General features: G+C 34.8%; 3 protein-coding genes across 5 annotated transcripts; 2 read left to right on the forward strand and 1 right to left on the reverse strand.

Moving 5' to 3' along the window:
- The first annotated feature begins 151 nt into the window (after positions 1-151).
- LOC118054320 (uncharacterized) lies at positions 152-2380 on the forward strand. The gene is made up of 3 exons (XM_035065851.2): positions 152-458; positions 551-841; positions 1848-2380. Exons 1-3 carry the CDS (start codon positions 304-306, stop codon positions 1915-1917), a joined length of 516 nt encoding a protein of 171 aa, XP_034921742.1. The 5' UTR covers positions 152-303; the 3' UTR covers positions 1918-2380.
- Positions 2381-6484: 4104 nt separating this feature from the next.
- Positions 6485-13857, forward strand: LOC118054310 (calcium-transporting ATPase 4, plasma membrane-type). 3 transcript variants are annotated; one of them, XM_073408081.1, is made up of 8 exons: positions 6485-6929; positions 9830-9884; positions 9968-11037; positions 11248-11910; positions 11992-12150; positions 12262-12433; positions 12725-13023; positions 13105-13857. In XM_073408081.1, the coding sequence occupies exons 1-8, from the start codon at positions 6756-6758 to the stop codon at positions 13417-13419; spliced, it is 2907 nt and encodes a 968-aa protein (XP_073264182.1). In that variant the 5' UTR covers positions 6485-6755; the 3' UTR covers positions 13420-13857. The 3 variants fall into 3 exon arrangements, 2 of the variants coding, with proteins under 2 accessions (XP_073264182.1, XP_034921718.1); XR_012169409.1 differs by having other exon boundaries at positions 6486-6929; positions 9968-11910; positions 13105-13547; positions 13659-13857; XM_035065827.2 differs by having other exon boundaries at positions 6486-6929; positions 9968-11910.
- Positions 13858-14038: 181 nt separating this feature from the next.
- LOC118054318 (uncharacterized) lies at positions 14039-15973 on the reverse strand. Its single transcript, XM_035065846.2, has one exon. It carries the CDS (start codon positions 15821-15823, stop codon positions 14432-14434), a length of 1392 nt encoding a protein of 463 aa, XP_034921737.1. The 5' UTR covers positions 15824-15973; the 3' UTR covers positions 14039-14431.
- Between the last annotated feature and the right edge of the window lie 692 nt (positions 15974-16665).

Below are 16665 nucleotides of genomic sequence, written 5' to 3' on the forward strand. Positions count from 1 at the left end.
AAATTTAACTGGATTAATTTCAATAATTTTTAATTTTTATTTAAAATTGTGCTTCTAAAAAGGGGCTAGATGCATGTCACTCTAGAGTGGCTAGTGAATCCAAAGATCCCTTAGACGATGAAAAGCCCAGTAGCTATAGTATGAGGCACGCAAGCTAACTTGCTTTAGGCCTGGATTCTTCAGCCACTAGCCGAGGCTTCCATTATCAAAAAGAAAAAGAAATGAGAAGGAGCTCCAGAGCCAGTAGTTTCCAAGATCAAAGAGAGACAACAGGACACTGAGAGACAGGGAGAGAATCAAAAGATGTCTTTAGTAGACTATGCTTCTTCCTCGGACGAGGATGTTCCAGACAACATGGAAGAAGAAGACGAAAACCATCATCATCAACAAGAACTACATGAAGAACAAGAACCAAAACCACAAATCGAGGCACAAGCCGCAAAGCCACAAAATAGCCAGTAATTCTCCAAGTTTCAGACAAAAGAAGAGATTTTGAATCGCGGTTTTTTTTAATTCTTGCTCAAAGTTGTTTCCTTTCCTTTTGTTTCAGGTCATCTGGGGCGTCATTACCAAAACAACAAGTAGCAGGGCCAAGCCCTCTTCCCTCAATATCTAATCTTCCGGATGCTTCAATGCTTTTGAATTCGCCGACAGTTGGATTATCTGGAAGTGATCACGCGTCCCGAGTATCAGCAGCAATGGCTGAGAATGCGTCTCGAAAGAGAGAATTGAATGTGGGGTCTTCGCGTAGTGAGAAAGTAGCAAGAGGGAATTTGGTTGCTACTAGGAATGTTCCTGATACTGGTGGGGGTTTGTTAGTTCCTCCTCAGCTTAAAGGAAGGTGAGCTTTTTAGTTATTTTTATGGAAGTAGATCTTATATGAGATTTATTTGTTATTTTGCTGCTCTGCGTTAGTTCATAATGGAAGTTAAAATAATGGTTGAATGAGAGTACATTAGTGAATCATAGTTAGATACATTTTGAGTTTAAAGGTTATTTATGGAGGTGGTGTTGGGGTTTTAGGTGAAATTTATGCTGTGGAAAGTTTTAGATTTGTGAGTCGAAATGGAACTTGATGGTTGTGGCGGAAATGGTAAATCCAGCGTTTTATGATGTGGACTGCTTAGCAGAAGTTGAGCTGGAGTTATAGCTTTAACAGATGTGGTTGGTTGTTTTGCTATATTTGCACTTAAGGTAGGAAGTAAAAGTTCTCTAGAAGACTGCGATTGCGAGAGCTACTGATTTACATAGAGTTCCCAAGTCACTTGAGTATTTAGCTGTAAGATTGGGAAACGACAGCCTCATAGATGACCTTGGATGTAGAGAGTAATGTGTCTTTAATGCCTACTATCGTTTATGGAATTTCTCCGTCCTGGGAATGAGACTACTGGACTGTCTGCTGTTTGACTTTATTTTATATTTTTCTTTTGTTTGAGGGAGGTATGACATTTGACCTTACTATTTACTACATGCACGAATGTTATTCTGTGTGATTTTGCCTTCTTGTCCTTGACCAAGATTTGAAATTTAGATGTTAGCATTTCCATGCAATTTGGTTTTGTATGATAAAGTGACCATGTCTGGTGCACCTGTGTGCACTAAAAATTCTGCATCATATGGATGATTCCTCAACTTCTTTAGAAATGTTTTGGCTATTAATTTGCCCTCTAAAACTTTTTTGAGGCTTTTTAAGCTCAGTGTTGTCTCTCTGCAACTGATAGGTCTCAGATCTTTGTTATTTGTCTGCAATTTTCTTTTTATTTTCAGGCACTAATTTTGGCCATATCATAAGTGCAAGAAAAGGAAAAATAAAATTGCTGTTGATGATTTGAATTTGGTTTTGCCAGGAGTAATGTTGTGACAGAAGATATAGGGAAGCTGTTTGTAAGAAGACATGCAGAGCCTTCCTCTCACTAAAATGCCTTCAGATCACTTTTGTTATTATTATGGCATGTGACAATTCCGTAGCTGTGTATGATGGTGCAAACATCCTGGTTCTGGATCCTAAGATCTTGCACCTGTATAAATGCAAAAAGTTTTGTGGCTCATGCTTGCAACTCCTGTTCTTTCATAACCTTGTTCACTGGCAATCTGGTGGCTTCAACTACCGTACTTTAATTGAATATTTATTGCAGAATGGTCATCATTTAGCCTCTAGATATTCCATTGAAAGTTACATGATTTTCATTTTCTTTTTTGTTTATTTTGTCTGCTGTGTGCCGCTTGCAAAGCTGTGTGAACAATGGAGTTTGTTGTAGGCGCTATGCTTCATTTGGCAATAACTTGTGCCCTCATTGTTCCATCTTAGTGTGTGCACGAAGGATTTATTGCATGCATTTTGCTTCTTATAGTAACAAACTTCTGCCGGTATGTTTTCCCAGAGCTATTTTTACAAGTTAGCAGTTGATTGTGTACTGGCATGCATGCTTAGCTGCAATTTGGAAACTTTTGTAATTTAGAATTTCATTTTTGTTTATTGTTTGGAACATTGCTTTGGTTCACCAAGGTACTACTACATAAGTTGCACATTACATGCATATCTGGGCTGTAACCAGTTCTTTTACCACCACTCACAAAGCTAGCGCCAGAGCTAACGATCGCATTTGAAACTGTGGTGATTTTTGTCATGCTCATTCTAAGTAGGGGTTTTTTTTGTTTCTTTTCTGTTTTTCCTTTTTTTGGGGGGTGGGGCGTTCATGTTTTTGTAATGCTACAAAGAGTATGTAGAATTTCCAGCATTTTTTTCTTCTAAATTCACTGCCTATCGGAGCCTCATGTTGGGAAGTTTCTCGTGAGGTTAAACACAGTGATATATAAACTTGAGCCTCACTGTGCTTCTGATCATGAGATGAGCATTGGAAGGGCCTTGAGGAGGCAATCACTCAGGACATTTGAAACTACTTGCCTCTTGAATTGGTTTTTTTGTCTGTATGTACGTATGAGAAAGCAACTGGGTTTATATTTTCTAGCAATAATAAAATTCCTACTTTTAGTTATGTAACTTTCTTACTGGGGCAGGACCTTGTGCACCATGCTGGTAATTGATGTTATCTCTGTGTGTGTGTGTGTGTGTGTGTGTGTGTGTGTGTGTGTGTTTTAGCCATTTTTTGTGTTGAAAATGTTGAGCTGTGCTGCTATGCTCATCATATGCATCTGCCTTAAAATATGAGGAACTCTATGAGGGTAGCCTGCACAAAAATATTAGGGACACAATGGTACAAGCCACACATAAAAGTCATGTTTAAAAAATATTATGTTAGACATCGACATGGTAGAGGATGTTTCTGACCGAGGAGTTTATGACGTTCCACAAATAATTTCAACTTAATGATAAGTTCATTTCAACTCAAGAAAACTGATAAAGGAGCTTGTTGAAAAAATAATTAATATTTTTTCTTAATTTTTTTTTCAGTTTATAAATTATTATTTTTTTTTTCAGTTTCATGTTCACTATTATTAATATAGTTTCTTTTTTGACGAAAATGATTTTTCTATTTTTATTTTTCTATTAAGTATTAATATAGTTTCTAGTCTTTTATATTTAAAGAGTTATAATGGCATTTTGACAAGCGAGATGATGGTGAATAAAAATTAAAATTTCTTATATCTTTCTATAATTATGGTATTTTTATGTCTTTAAGAGTTTTGACTTTTAACATATATATCTAATTATTATCTGCTCCATACGTGCTAGAATTAGTTTTTAGTTAAAAAAATTATTTGGTGTTTTCTAGTTTTTCTATTTGAAAATAATAGTTTTCCTCTTTTTATATTTCTTTTAAGTATTAATAAAAAAATTGAATTTTTTTCTATATAACGAATTGTAATAATATACTGGCAAGTAAAAATTAATTAAGTGTTTATGAATTGACGTTATCGATGTGAAAAGGATATTGACTTGATAAATCATGGTTAAACTAATTATACATGTTTTTAGTGACTCAATTCACCTAGCTAAACTGATCTAAACCCTTGCAAGTGAGCAGCACCAGGCAACAGGATTTCTTATTATACATGTTCATTATACAATCTTGTTTTTCTTTTTATTTTTTTATTTGTTTGGTATTTATTTTAATTTATACTTTCTTTGTCTAAACATTATAATAAAAGAAAATGATGGATTTTGCAGATAAACATGCCTTAATATCCTCAGCACCATCTTTCTATATAAATTCCAGCATCATGAGGTAGCTCACACACACACACACACACTACTGAACCAGCACAAATTTGCAAGCATGGCATCTTCCAGCTGTGTGCTTGCTTCCATTGCTGGTCTGAGGATGATAACCTCGGAGACCATTCTCTCTGTATAGGAGGAGAGTACTTCACCTTCAAGTTTGGTACGGAGGAATCAGCTTCACAAAACCCATTTTCAATGAAATATCAAGTGGGGCCAAAAGCATCAACAACATGTGGATGTTTTTGTTGATGGCGAAGCGTCACTTAGGGGTTGTGCATAAAATTAGTTCTGCCGTCTAGTGGAGGGCAGAAGACGACGGAATCTATTTCAGTGGTCGTAACAAGGATTACAAAAAGGATGCTGACTGGTTGAAAAATAAGATAATGTTGTTGTAAGTCCAAAAAATTGCTAGAAAACACAACTTTTTGTAGTTATCTTTAAATAAATGAATTTTTTTTTAATCTAGCTATATGTTCATGTTTTGTTAATATATATATATATATATATATTATATATATATATATATATATGCTCTAATTTCTACATATACTCAGAAAATTGTTCTATTATACATAATCTTTATAGAAAACAAGAGTGATTTGGTATAAAGTTTAATACCTATTAAACCAATATTATAGAATAAAATTTAAAAAAAAATTTGAACTAAAAACAAAAGAAAAGAAAACGAAATCTTGAGGATTAAAAAAAAAGGCCAAAACAATTTCACTATTTATTGCTACAAGAAAATGGTAAGATTTTTTAATATATGTTAATCAATTACCTTTCATTTTTTGAAAGGTTCATATGATTAATGTTGCTATAATAGTTCCTTCTTGATTTATTTTTATTTTCTTGCCACAATAAGATTTTATTTTAATGTGAGAGACTTAGTGTTTTGTTTTTTTTTGTTCAAGCTACTTTTTAAAATGCTTTTTAAACTAATTTTTGCATAAAAAAAGTATCATATTGATATTTTTTAGGTATTTTTTTATGGTCATGATATACTGATATAAAAAATATACAAAAACATCAATTTTTTTATTTTTAATTTTAAAAAAACTTTTTACATAAGCCCTTTATACCACATTATTAAAATCACTTGCAACAAGATTGATTTGATTTCCTTAAATGATCATAGTGACCAAAATATAAGCAAGGCATTTATTCAAAGTTATTAAATCATTATAGCTCATTGCTTGACTAAAGATCTGGATCATGGATTGACCTAGTTAATTTAAAACAATATCATTTAAGAATTGTTTCTAGAGATAAAAAAATATTATTTTAAAAGAATATTAAAAGGTTATATCAGGTTTTAACTAGGTCAGCCATTTCATAGATTAAACTACTGAGTTGTCAGGGTTTAACACGATCAACTCCCACCAGTTTTTTAAAAACCCATCCCAGATAAGATTCTAAGTTGACCCGTCAAGCCAAGTTAAGTTTAAAAACACCACATAAAATTTAAAAAATTTAAAGATAAATTTTTTTACAAAAAAAAAAAATTGTTTGATCTTGTTGCAATTATAATTGCACACTCTTTCTAGCTTTTTATGAGATATAGGCCCATGCTATGCCACGGAGTCCGAATTTCTTTTACATAAAAAATGATACTTAGGTGTTATAAACACATTTTAAAACATGAATAAAAATTTATGATTCAAGTCATAAACCCTATTGGGTTAAATAGATTGGTTTTATTTTAATTAGATGATAGAAAAAAATCGACAATAATAGTACACAGATCAAAATTAAAAAAAAAAATCACAATAACCTTGAAAAAAAATTCAAAAAGGAATAAACATTGAAACTCAATTTCCAACCCATTAAAAAAAAAAAAAACCTGATTCAACTTGAGTTAGCATCACAAACCTGTAACCCAGGTAAGAAGTTCGTTTGAATCATCCCGAGTTAACCCGTCAAGCCAATAGCGTACGTAGTCATTAATGTCGAATGATGAAAGCTAAGAAAAAAAAAACATTAAAAAAAATTAATATGAACTCGCGTTAACTTTTCAAACCAATGGCCTAGTTATTAGACCGAAAAAACTTTATCTGGAAAAACTACAAAACTCAATTATCAACTAATTAAATGTTAAAGGCTGAATTGAAAAATAAAATCAATTATATAAAATTAATAATTAAAAAAAAACAATGAGGATTAAAAATTGAAAAAGTAAAAATAAATTTTTGATATAAGAATGCATAATTGTCTTTGTTAATTTGAAGCTTTATCACATGTTATTATCCCATGAATTCAATCATAATATTGGTATACATATTGTCATATTTCCTATTAAATTACTTGGAAAAGTCTTCTTCTTCTAAAATCTTATAGAAACCAAACCAAGTCCATTTTTACAACTGGTCTTTCACAATATATTCAAGCCCATATGTTTATGGCACTCTTCTTCCAGTCTTTCTCTTTTTCTCCTGATTCCTGCGCCCGCCCTTCACGGCTACGATTGAATCTTTTCTCAACAAGAATATATCACCTAGCTAGCTAGCTCCATGATTTTCATCTCTTGATACATCATTCTTCTCTATGATCGTTTGGATTTGACAAACTTTACATGGAGCAATACTTGAAAGAAAACTTTGTAGTTGATGCAAAGAGACCCTCCGAGCAAGCTTTAAGAAGATGGAGATCTGCAGTTTCACTCGTCAGGAATCCTCGCCGGAGGTTTCGAATGGTTGCTGATCTTGCCAAAAGAGCTGAAGCTGAAAGGAAACGTAAAAATCTCCAGGTCAGAAAACTTTACAGTGCCCCACTGTTCAAGTTTGTGTGATCTTAATTCTTCGTGTTTTTCTTTTTCCTTTTTAAATATTATTTTATGTGTGAATTTATTTTATTTTTTTGAAGACGTTAATGTTACTATCATAAATTAAGTTGTTGATAACAAAATGACGGGTGAGTGTTGACTTGTAGCACATTTTTATTGACATTAACCTTCACACAAATTATTCAACATTAATGAATTATTTATACTATATGTTTTTACCACTCTTATTATTAAATTCTTGGATTCACTAAAAAAAAAATATGAAATTATTAAATATAAAAAAATTTTTTTTCTAAATATACTTCGTCAATACGTGAATTCACTAATAATTTTTTACTATGAAATCATTTCACAACTCATTTGTATAATTAATTAGAGCTAGATATATAAGAAGATCTCGCAAATCTTTTAGGGTCAAGTCTTTTTAATTAATATTCGAATGAAAAGAAATTGAGTCTAATTGATGCATGACAAATTAAATGTTCCTATATGTTACTGTAAATGGTGAATAAATTTTATAGAAGAAGATGAATATCGTGCTAGTTTTATTATAAACCTTTAGGTATATCAACTCGCAAACAATCCAAAAAACAATTTCTGTAAAATCAGCATCGATTGAAAGCAAGAATATTCAACTCACAAGAAGAGATGTGTCCCTTGCTTACCTCGAGATCATTTCTGAAAAATTCATGGAAGTTTTGAGCTCGAGCTTTTTGTTGGTTGACTAGTATATGTTCACTAAGAAAAGGTGACCCTTCGCCGATATTTCTTTTCCTTTAATGGCACGGTACTTACAAGAGGGAATGCCTTTGTTGACATATTCATGCATTGGAAGCGTTGATTTCTTATCACAGACTGGCAGTTGTTAGTCGTCGTCAATTAGCATTAACGAACCCTAGGGGACGCTATGACTGTTATCGCCGGAAAGTCCGAGTTCAAACCTTTTAACGGTGGGGTGGGGGTTCAGAAATTTGGACGAACATTTCTCAATCTATTCATTTGATCAGATATGACTTCAGCATTCTTGTTAGGGATGTGTACCAATTACAACCCGGAACTATGATATAAACAGAAACAGTAAGAGATTGTTCATATGAGCAACCGACATGACTTTTGATCTGATAACTGGGTTGGTTTGAATTTTACTAGCGTACAAAATTGAACTTGAGCTGATACTTTACAGATGCCATAAATTTATTTGCTTCTCAGATTCACCAAATTGCACTCCCAATGCTATCAAATTTGCCTTGGAAATTTCAAACTATTTTTTAGACTTTTTCTTTAATTTTAGATTTGAATTTTATTATTTTTCCTAATTTGTTGTTTCCTGGTTATTTACGAATGTCTCTTTTCATATTTGATGAGACTTTTGCCGAGTAAAACTATAGACTTCTACAACTTTGATTGTATTTTTATCTAGTCTTAGAGTTGATCAGACATGTGTCAAACACAACTCCATAGCTTAATCTCTCCGCGTCAATCACTGTAAGAGTTAAATGGATCTTAGCTAGGGAACCTCCCTCTGACACCAACATTTCTGGAGTTAACTGCTTGCTAAAGTTTCAGAGTTTTGAATGTATCCTTTTCACAGGTTAGCTACTAACCTGTTTTAAGAAGATGAGATGAGAACGAGGGTGTTCTTTAATTTCCTCTATTAATTAGTATATTCTGTTTCAAATAGTTGATAAGGAAGGCGGGTGAATATTCTTTTAAGAGATTGGAAGAGTAAACCAACGATATTCTTGGCTTTCTTGGAAACCCTAGCTAGCTAGTACTTACCGTGCAATATCCCCGTTTGGTCTCTGACGTTGAAATGAGGGCAAATGTCGTGTTCAAAATTAGTGACAGCTTGTTCTCGATCAGAAGGAAGAATATCGACTTGTTAGAATTTTCAACATACTATATATTATCTCTTTTATTACTTGAATATGCTTTTCTGTGGTCACAAAAGTGAAATTAGTTGTTCTCTATTATTAACATACCTTTCTGTATATACTTCAGATAATGAATAGCATTGTTTTAAAATCTGGACAGTTCTCGTGAGTTAATCTGGAACTCAATTAATATATAGGGTTTAATTAATTTGAATTTCGAGTTAAATAAATTAAATTAATTAATTAATTTATCTAGTCAAAAATTCATGTTAATCCAATTAATCTGAACTTGCCCTGGATATATTATGTTGGCTTTTTAAAAAGAAAGTTTTTTTTTGTCAAAGTAAAAAACAATAATGTAGAGAATATTTTTAAAACTTGGAACTAGTTTTGCATATCGACCTAACCAACCTGGGGTCTGCCGGTCTATCAATCAAAATCCAAGCATCAATTTTAAAAAATAAAAAATAAATAGTTTTGATATTTTTTTTACATATAAAAAATCAGTTAAGCTTCATGTCAGATTATTAAAACTATGATGGAGAGTGGAGTCGTCCCTTTTCATCCCACACACGTAGATATCGTAAGTGCATGACTAAACTGATATAAAACTTGTTTTTGTTGAGACAAGACAGCTCCTAGCTCCTTTGAAAACATACAGAAGCAGGAGTACTGGATGACTAGTTCTTCAAAAATAGTGACATCCATCCACAAAAATATTGTTTGATAGGTTAGTGAGACTGGCGGCCAAGGGTTTAACTCTGTGTCTGAGTTACAGAAACCTTTACTAGCTTTGAAGGCACTCAATACCAATAAATTCTGCGAAAATTGGTAGTTAGTAAAGTTATCTTGTTCTTTCATCTATTGTTGGTTGATCTTGGACTAGTAGTTAGATTTGTGCCACTGTAGAAGAAAGAGTGTTGGCACTTCTGTTTGTCTCTTTATCTTACAGTTCCTAGATTTAACAAGCATCCTTGAATGTTTGGCCAGGAAAAGATACGGATAGCTCTTTATGTCAACAAGGCAGCATTGCATTTCATCGAGGGTATAATCTTTACTTGATGCAGTAACATTTTATTTATTCCAATTCTGTTTTCTTTCTGAATCATATGGTTTTATCTGATACAGCTGCTAATCGAGTTCAGCACAAGCTCTCAGACAATGTCAGGCAAAATGGTTTTGGCATTGGACCGGATGAACTAGCAGCGCTCGCTCGGTCCCATGATATCAATGACTTGGAATCTCATGGAGGAGTTGAGGGATTGGCCAGAGAAGTATCTGTTTCCTTGAATGATGGGGTTGTCTCAAGTGATATATCTCTTAGGCAAAATATATACGGCTTCAACCGATATGCTGAGAAACCTGCCAGATCTTTTTGGATGTTTGTATGGGATGCTTTGCATGATTTGACGTTAGTTATTCTGATGGTGTGTGCTGTGGTCTCCATTGGTGTTGGTATTGCAACTGACGGTTGGCCGGACGGAATGTATGATGGGGTGGGAATAGTAATATGCATTTTGCTAGTAGTGATGGTCACTGCAATCACTGACTACAAGCAGGCCTTGCAATTCAAGGTCCTGGACAAGGAGAAGAAGAATGTTATTGTTCAGGTTACCAGAGAAGGGAGCAGACAGAAGGTTTCCATCTTCGATTTGGTGGTTGGAGATGTTGTTCATCTATCAATTGGAGATCTGGTTCCTGCAGATGGCATTCTTATATCAGGCAACAGCTTATCAGTTGATGAATCCAGCTTGTCAGGAGAGAGTGAGCTAGTGGACATAAATAAAAAGAGGCCCTTTCTTCTATCAGGTACCAAAATACAGGATGGGTCTGGTAAAATGCTGGTGACAGCAGTCGGTATGAGGACTGAATGGGGCACGTTGATGGTTCATCTGAGCGAAGTGGATCAAGATGAGACACCATTACAGGTGAAGCTTAATGGAGTTGCAACTATTATTGGGAAAATTGGTCTGGCTTTTGCTGTGGTAACTTTTTTAGTTCTGCTGGCACGGTTTCTATTGGTGAAGGCAGACCACCATGAGATCACAAAATGGTCTAGTAGTGATGCTTTGAAGCTTCTAAATTTCTTTTCCATTTCTGTAACCATAATTGTCGTTGCAGTTCCTGAAGGGCTTCCGTTAGCAGTGACACTTAGTCTTGCATTTGCAATGAAGAAACTAATGCACGATAGAGCACTGGTGAGGCATCTTTCCGCATGTGAAACAATGGGTTCTGTTTGTTGCATTTGCACAGATAAAACTGGAACATTGACTACAAATCATATGGTGGTGAACAAAATATGGATCTGTGAAGAAACAAAATCAATACAAACTAATAGCAATAAAGATTTATTAATGTCCTCTTTCTCAGAAAATGTGCATGGAATCCTTTTGCAATCTATATTTCAGAACACAGGATCAGAGGTAGCCAAGGGAAAAGATGGAAGGGATAACATTTTGGGGACGCCGACGGAGACAGCAATATTAGAGTTTGGTTTAATTTTAGGAGGTGAGTTTAAAACACATCATAACGAATCCGAGATAGTGAAAGTTGAGCCTTTCAATTCAGAAAAGAAGATGATGTCTGTGCTTGTTTCTCTTCCTGACAACGGTGGGTTTCGAGCATTCTGCAAAGGTGCATCAGAAATAATTTTGAAAATGTGTGACAAGATGTTAACTGCTGATGGAAAAGCTGTGCCGCTATCTGAAAAGCAAAGACAGAAAATCACAGATGTCATAAATGGTTTTGCCTGTGAAGCTCTACGAACTCTATGCTTGGCTTTCAAGGATATGGAGAACAATTCTGGTGCAAATAGCATGCCTGACAATAACTATACATTAATCGCTGTCGTTGGAATTAAGGATCCTATACGCCCTGAGGTGAAGGAAGCTGTTAAGACTTGTTTAGATGCTGGAATTACTGTGCGTATGGTCACTGGTGACAATATCAACACTGCAAAAGCCATAGCTAGGGAATGTGGCATCTTGACAGATTATGGCCTGGTAATTGAAGGGGCAGATTTCCGTTGTAAGAGTCCTCAGGAGTTGGAGGAGATAATACCAAATCTTCAGGTCTCGAAACTTCTTCAAAGCTTCAATAACTTACTCTTAATCAAGTGTAAAACTTTCTAAAATGTTTAATCGGTAATGCAGGTTATGGCCCGATCATCACCTTCGGACAAGCATAAATTGGTGACTCAATTGAGGAGTGTGTTTAAGGAAGTTGTGGCAGTGACTGGAGATGGTACTAATGATGCTCCAGCCTTGGCCGAGGCAGATATCGGACTTGCTATGGGCATAGCAGGAACAGAGGTTTGTTAATGTCCTGGCCCTCCTGGATTTTCACTTTCTCATTCCCTTGGATGTCTGTTTTAGGTACTTCTTTTAGGCAGTAACTCGGCATTTTTCTCCTATTTCCTGCAGGTTGCAAAAGAAAGTGCTGATGTTATTGTAATGGATGACAACTTTAAGACTATAGTGAATGTTGCAAGATGGGGTCGATCAGTTTATATTAACATTCAGAAGTTTGTTCAGTTCCAGTTAACAGTCAATGTTGCTGCTCTCATGATAAATTTCATTTCTGCGTGCATCTCTGGCTAGTTCCTTTGCATCCCTAACCTCTTAAGTTCTAAATGTTAGGCCTTAGGGACCAGTGCTTGGTGAAATAGCAAACTGTTAACTTTTAATCAAAAGGATTCAGCATTGAGAATCTAGAGCAGTCAGTTCATTCAAAATTGTTGAAGGATAAGATTGTCTCTAAATTCTCCTTTTCATGACGCTTGTTTTGCAGAACTATAAGTGGATAATGTCTTTTGACTGATTTTTGTTGGATTTTGAACATGTGCATTTCTTGATACATGGCTAAAAATGGTGAAATAATTTGCAGGCGGTGAGCCATTGACCACTGTTCAGCTGCTTTGGGTGAACTTGATCATGGACACTCTTGGTGCGTTGGCATTGGCTACAGAACCTCCTCATGATGGACTGATGAAAAGACCTCCAATTGGTAGGAATGTAAGCATAATCACCAAGACAATGTGGAGGAATATCATTGGACAAAGCATCTATCAAATAAGTGTCCTTGTCGTCCTCCAGCTTGATGGGAAACATCTACTGAAGCTTTCTGATTCAGATGATACTAAAATCTTGAATACTTTCATATTTAATACCTTTGTGCTTTGCCAGGTACCATACTTTGATCTTCAATTTCTTCAGCATTACAACATCTCGTAGAAGTTTATCACTAAATATTCGACATATGTTCAGGTGTTCAATGAAATAAACAGCCGAGATATGGAGAAGATAAATGTGTTCAAAGGCATCTTTAGTAGCTGGATTTTCTTGGCTGTCATGTTCTCCACAGTTACTTTCCAGATTGTAATAGTTGAATTCTTGGGCACATATGCTAATACTGTGCCACTAAGGTGGGAATTATGGTTGGCCAGTGTCTTAATCGGAGCTGCAAGTTTAGTCATTTCTGTCATCCTGAAGTGCATTCCTGTTGGAACAAACAAAGAAGACAACACTGCCAAGCATCACGACGGTTATGAGCCTCTTCCTAGTGGTCCAGATATGGCCTGAGAATATATGATGGATAAACTCATGAAGGGTCTAAAGCAGAATTCTGTAGGCAGCATGAAATGAAATCAGCAACCAAAACCAAGCTGTATATAATATTGCTGACGCTTGGTCTTATTTGCACTTTGCAGGTATAGCTTAAACACATATTTCCTTCAATTATTTGAAGCAAGGTCCTGTAAATGAAATGACAAACACCAATCCAACATTTTTCCAATACCTCAATCTTTGATGTATTGCAGTTCGCTTAGATTGCCTGCTGAGATCATGGCAGATACGGCAAAAAATTGTATGTTTGGAGTAGGAAACTTGAGGGATTTGTTTACAAACACTGCAAGTTTGATTCATGAAAGATCATTGTGAGTTTCATTTTATAGACGGATGAGAAAACAATAAATCTGCAATACAAAAACTGAAGGATTTGAACCCTTTATTATTTTATTTTATTTTTCTTGAACCATTTGATTACTTGCTGAAATCATGTTGTTCAGTTGAGAAAGGAAGTTTAATTTATTGACTGCAGCACCATGTTACATGACAACGTGCTGTCATGTCTCCAGTAAAAATGGAACCATGCAGCTGTAGAACTTCATGGATGGTATTTTCCCCATACACTGCTGAATAATTGAAGATTAGGTTTCGATAATGATCAATCAACAGAAGTTACAAACTCTCCAATTAATTGTATCATCTCTCTATGCGTCTCTGTGTCTCGGTCTTTTCAAACATTTTATCAGACATCAAGCAGCTAACAAAACATTTATAATGATTGGGGAAGTGTCAGCCCTTTCTGTGTTGGAATAAGAACCCAACCAATGTGTCTAGTCTTTGGACATAACTTTGGCTTGCCATTGATGTAAAATCCTGCATTCTTTCCCCTTACTCATCAGACTTGCAAACCCAATCAGTGAACATACCTAAGCACTGGTTTGTAGTTGAAATCATGTCTTCACAGAAAATGTGTCACGCTAGATAAAAGTCCCAAGAGTGTTAAACGAAGTTTTTTATCCCCTAATTACGCTTCCATGGCCAAGACCAGTTCATTTACATGTTCACCTACACTTCCATTTTCATCTCCACGACAAGATTCCATGACAAGAGCTTCCCAATCATCTGGACAGAACATCATCTGTCTCTTCTCCATCTCCTCCAGAACAAAGCAAGCACCTTCAAGGTTTCCAGACCTCACAAGGCCAACAACCAAAGAACGGAAAGTTTCAACACGTGGAAAATGCCCACTTGTCAACATTGCATTCAGAACCTTTAGACCTCCCTCAAAGTCCCCAACCCGGCAAAACCCATCAACCAGCATTCTGTAAGTAGCAGCATTGGCTTCACAACCTCCAACTTGCATTTCAAACAAAACTTCATAAGCATCAGCCGCTCTACCCTCCTTACAAAGATAATTGATCAATATATTATAAGTGACAACATCCGGCTTCATATGCCTCTTCTTCATTTCATGAAGCACAGATTTTGCTTCGTCAATCTTCCCTCTCTTCCCAAGATCACTCATCAAAACACCAAAATTCACAACTGTAGGTTTACACCCTCTATATTCCATATCAAACATCATCTTTTTAGCCTCATTATGCTCACCTATCAAGCACGAACCTTCCATTAACAAAGCAAATGTAATCGCATTGGGACGTTTTCCTTTCTTAATCATGTCCTCTAACAAACCCTTTGCTTTATCCAACTCACCATTTCTACACAAATACCCAATAAGACTATTATACGTCACAACACTCGGTTCCACTTTCCTCTCAAGCATTTCATCAAACACCTTGCTCGCTTGCTCCCACTCCCCCTTCTCGAGCCACCCTTTAATCATTACATTAAAAGCAACCGAATTCAAACGGAACCCCATTTCATAACCCTTATCAAACAACTCATTGGCCTCAAGAAACCAACCATTATCAACAAGAACATTAAGCAGACCATTCAAAGACTGAGATGTACGGACACAATTAAACCGGGTCATTCTATTAAAAAGCTCCACAGCCTTATTGACCAATTGGGCTTTACCGTAATGTTGAAACAAAGCAATGAAAATGGTTTCTTGACAATGAACATTATTATCTTCTACACAACGAAGAACTTCCTCAACAGCGCCGAAATCCTGGCAACGTGCGAGTTTGTATAAGAGAGCAGCGTATGAAGGGTAGTCAGGCTTAAACCCCCTTTGGAGATACTCATGAAATAGAGTTAAAGCCTCATCTGGGTCTCGTGCTTCTTTCACATGGTTCACAAATGGTGCATCATTGCGATTTCTCGAGCTTGTTTTGTGACCCTTTCTCCGATGTCTTGGTTTGGCTTTGGGTTTGATGAAGGGGAGAGTTCTGTATTGTTGGAAAAAAGTGAGACGCCAGAAATGGTGGGTTTTGGTTGGGTTTGAGAGGATCATTGCTTTTAGTTGGATCAAAATCCATCAGGACAAAGAGTTGTTTTCTTGGCCCTTTTTTCCATTGATTCTAAAACTGCAATTCCTCCTCGTTTTTTCTGATGGAAGAGAGGGTGTGTTTTACAATCACGGTGTTGCGCGGCGTGATAATAATTAAAATTTATTTTTCATGTTAACATATCAAAATAATTTAAATATAGTAATATTTTAATTTCTTGAATATGGAAAAAGCTTCAACTTTGTAATGATTTTTTTCTTTTACATAAGCACGAGAAAAAAAAATCATTTGAGTAGTTAAATAACTTTTATTTTTAATAATATAATCAACAAATAATTATATTTTAAATCTAAATTTTATAAAAAATAAAATAATCTACTTCTCATTCAATAAAATATATATGTCATTCATCCATCCCACCATAATTTTAATTTCATATATATTTTCTTAAAATTATTTTTAAAAAACATAACTGAAAATATTGTTTTAAAATTTATTTTTTAAAACCGAACAGCTAGAGCTATCTGAAAAGATAAAAAGGAATGGTCGCTCAAAGTCAATGACCACAACAGAAATAATTGAATCAGTTAGATCTTGAGGGTTATAATTTAATTTAAGATATTAGATTTATTTATTAGGGATTATAAATTTGAGTTTTATAAATTTTAAAATTATTAAATATTTATATAATTATTAATTTTAAAATTTATAAAAATAATCAAGATATGTATAAATTAATTTAAACACTTATATTAATAAAAAAAAAATAATAATTGAAGTGGTCATGCCAAAACGAACACAACATGATTAAGGCTTTTAGTTGGATCAAAATACATAATTCTCTCTG

The sequence above is a fragment of the Populus alba genome, chromosome 3 (assembly GCF_005239225.2).
Source record: "Populus alba chromosome 3, ASM523922v2, whole genome shotgun sequence".
Lineage (NCBI taxonomy): Eukaryota > Viridiplantae > Streptophyta > Magnoliopsida > Malpighiales > Salicaceae > Populus > Populus alba.

What these genes read in the sequence shown, in the direction of transcription:
- LOC118054320 (XM_035065851.2), top strand. Translation starts at nt 304, where the DNA reads ATGTCTTTAGTAGACTATGCTTCTTCCTCGGACGAGGATGTTCCAGAC. An exon ending in GCAAAGCCACAAAATAGCCA is followed by an intron (nt 459 to 550) that starts GTAATTCTCCAA and finishes CTTTTGTTTCAG; the next exon opens with GTCATCTGGGGCGTCATTAC. An exon ending in CCTCCTCAGCTTAAAGGAAG is followed by an intron (nt 842 to 1,847) that starts GTGAGCTTTTTA and finishes TGGTTTTGCCAG; the next exon opens with GAGTAATGTTGTGACAGAAG.
- LOC118054310 (XM_035065827.2), top strand. Translation starts at nt 6,756, where the DNA reads ATGGAGCAATACTTGAAAGAAAACTTTGTAGTTGATGCAAAGAGACCC. An exon ending in AGATAATACCAAATCTTCAG is followed by an intron (nt 11,911 to 11,991) that starts GTCTCGAAACTT and finishes TCGGTAATGCAG; the next exon opens with GTTATGGCCCGATCATCACC. An exon ending in CATTTCTGCGTGCATCTCTG is followed by an intron (nt 12,434 to 12,724) that starts GCTAGTTCCTTT and finishes AATAATTTGCAG; the next exon opens with GCGGTGAGCCATTGACCACT.
- LOC118054318 (XM_035065846.2), bottom strand. Translation starts at nt 15,823, where the DNA reads ATGATCCTCTCAAACCCAACCAAAACCCACCATTTCTGGCGTCTCACT.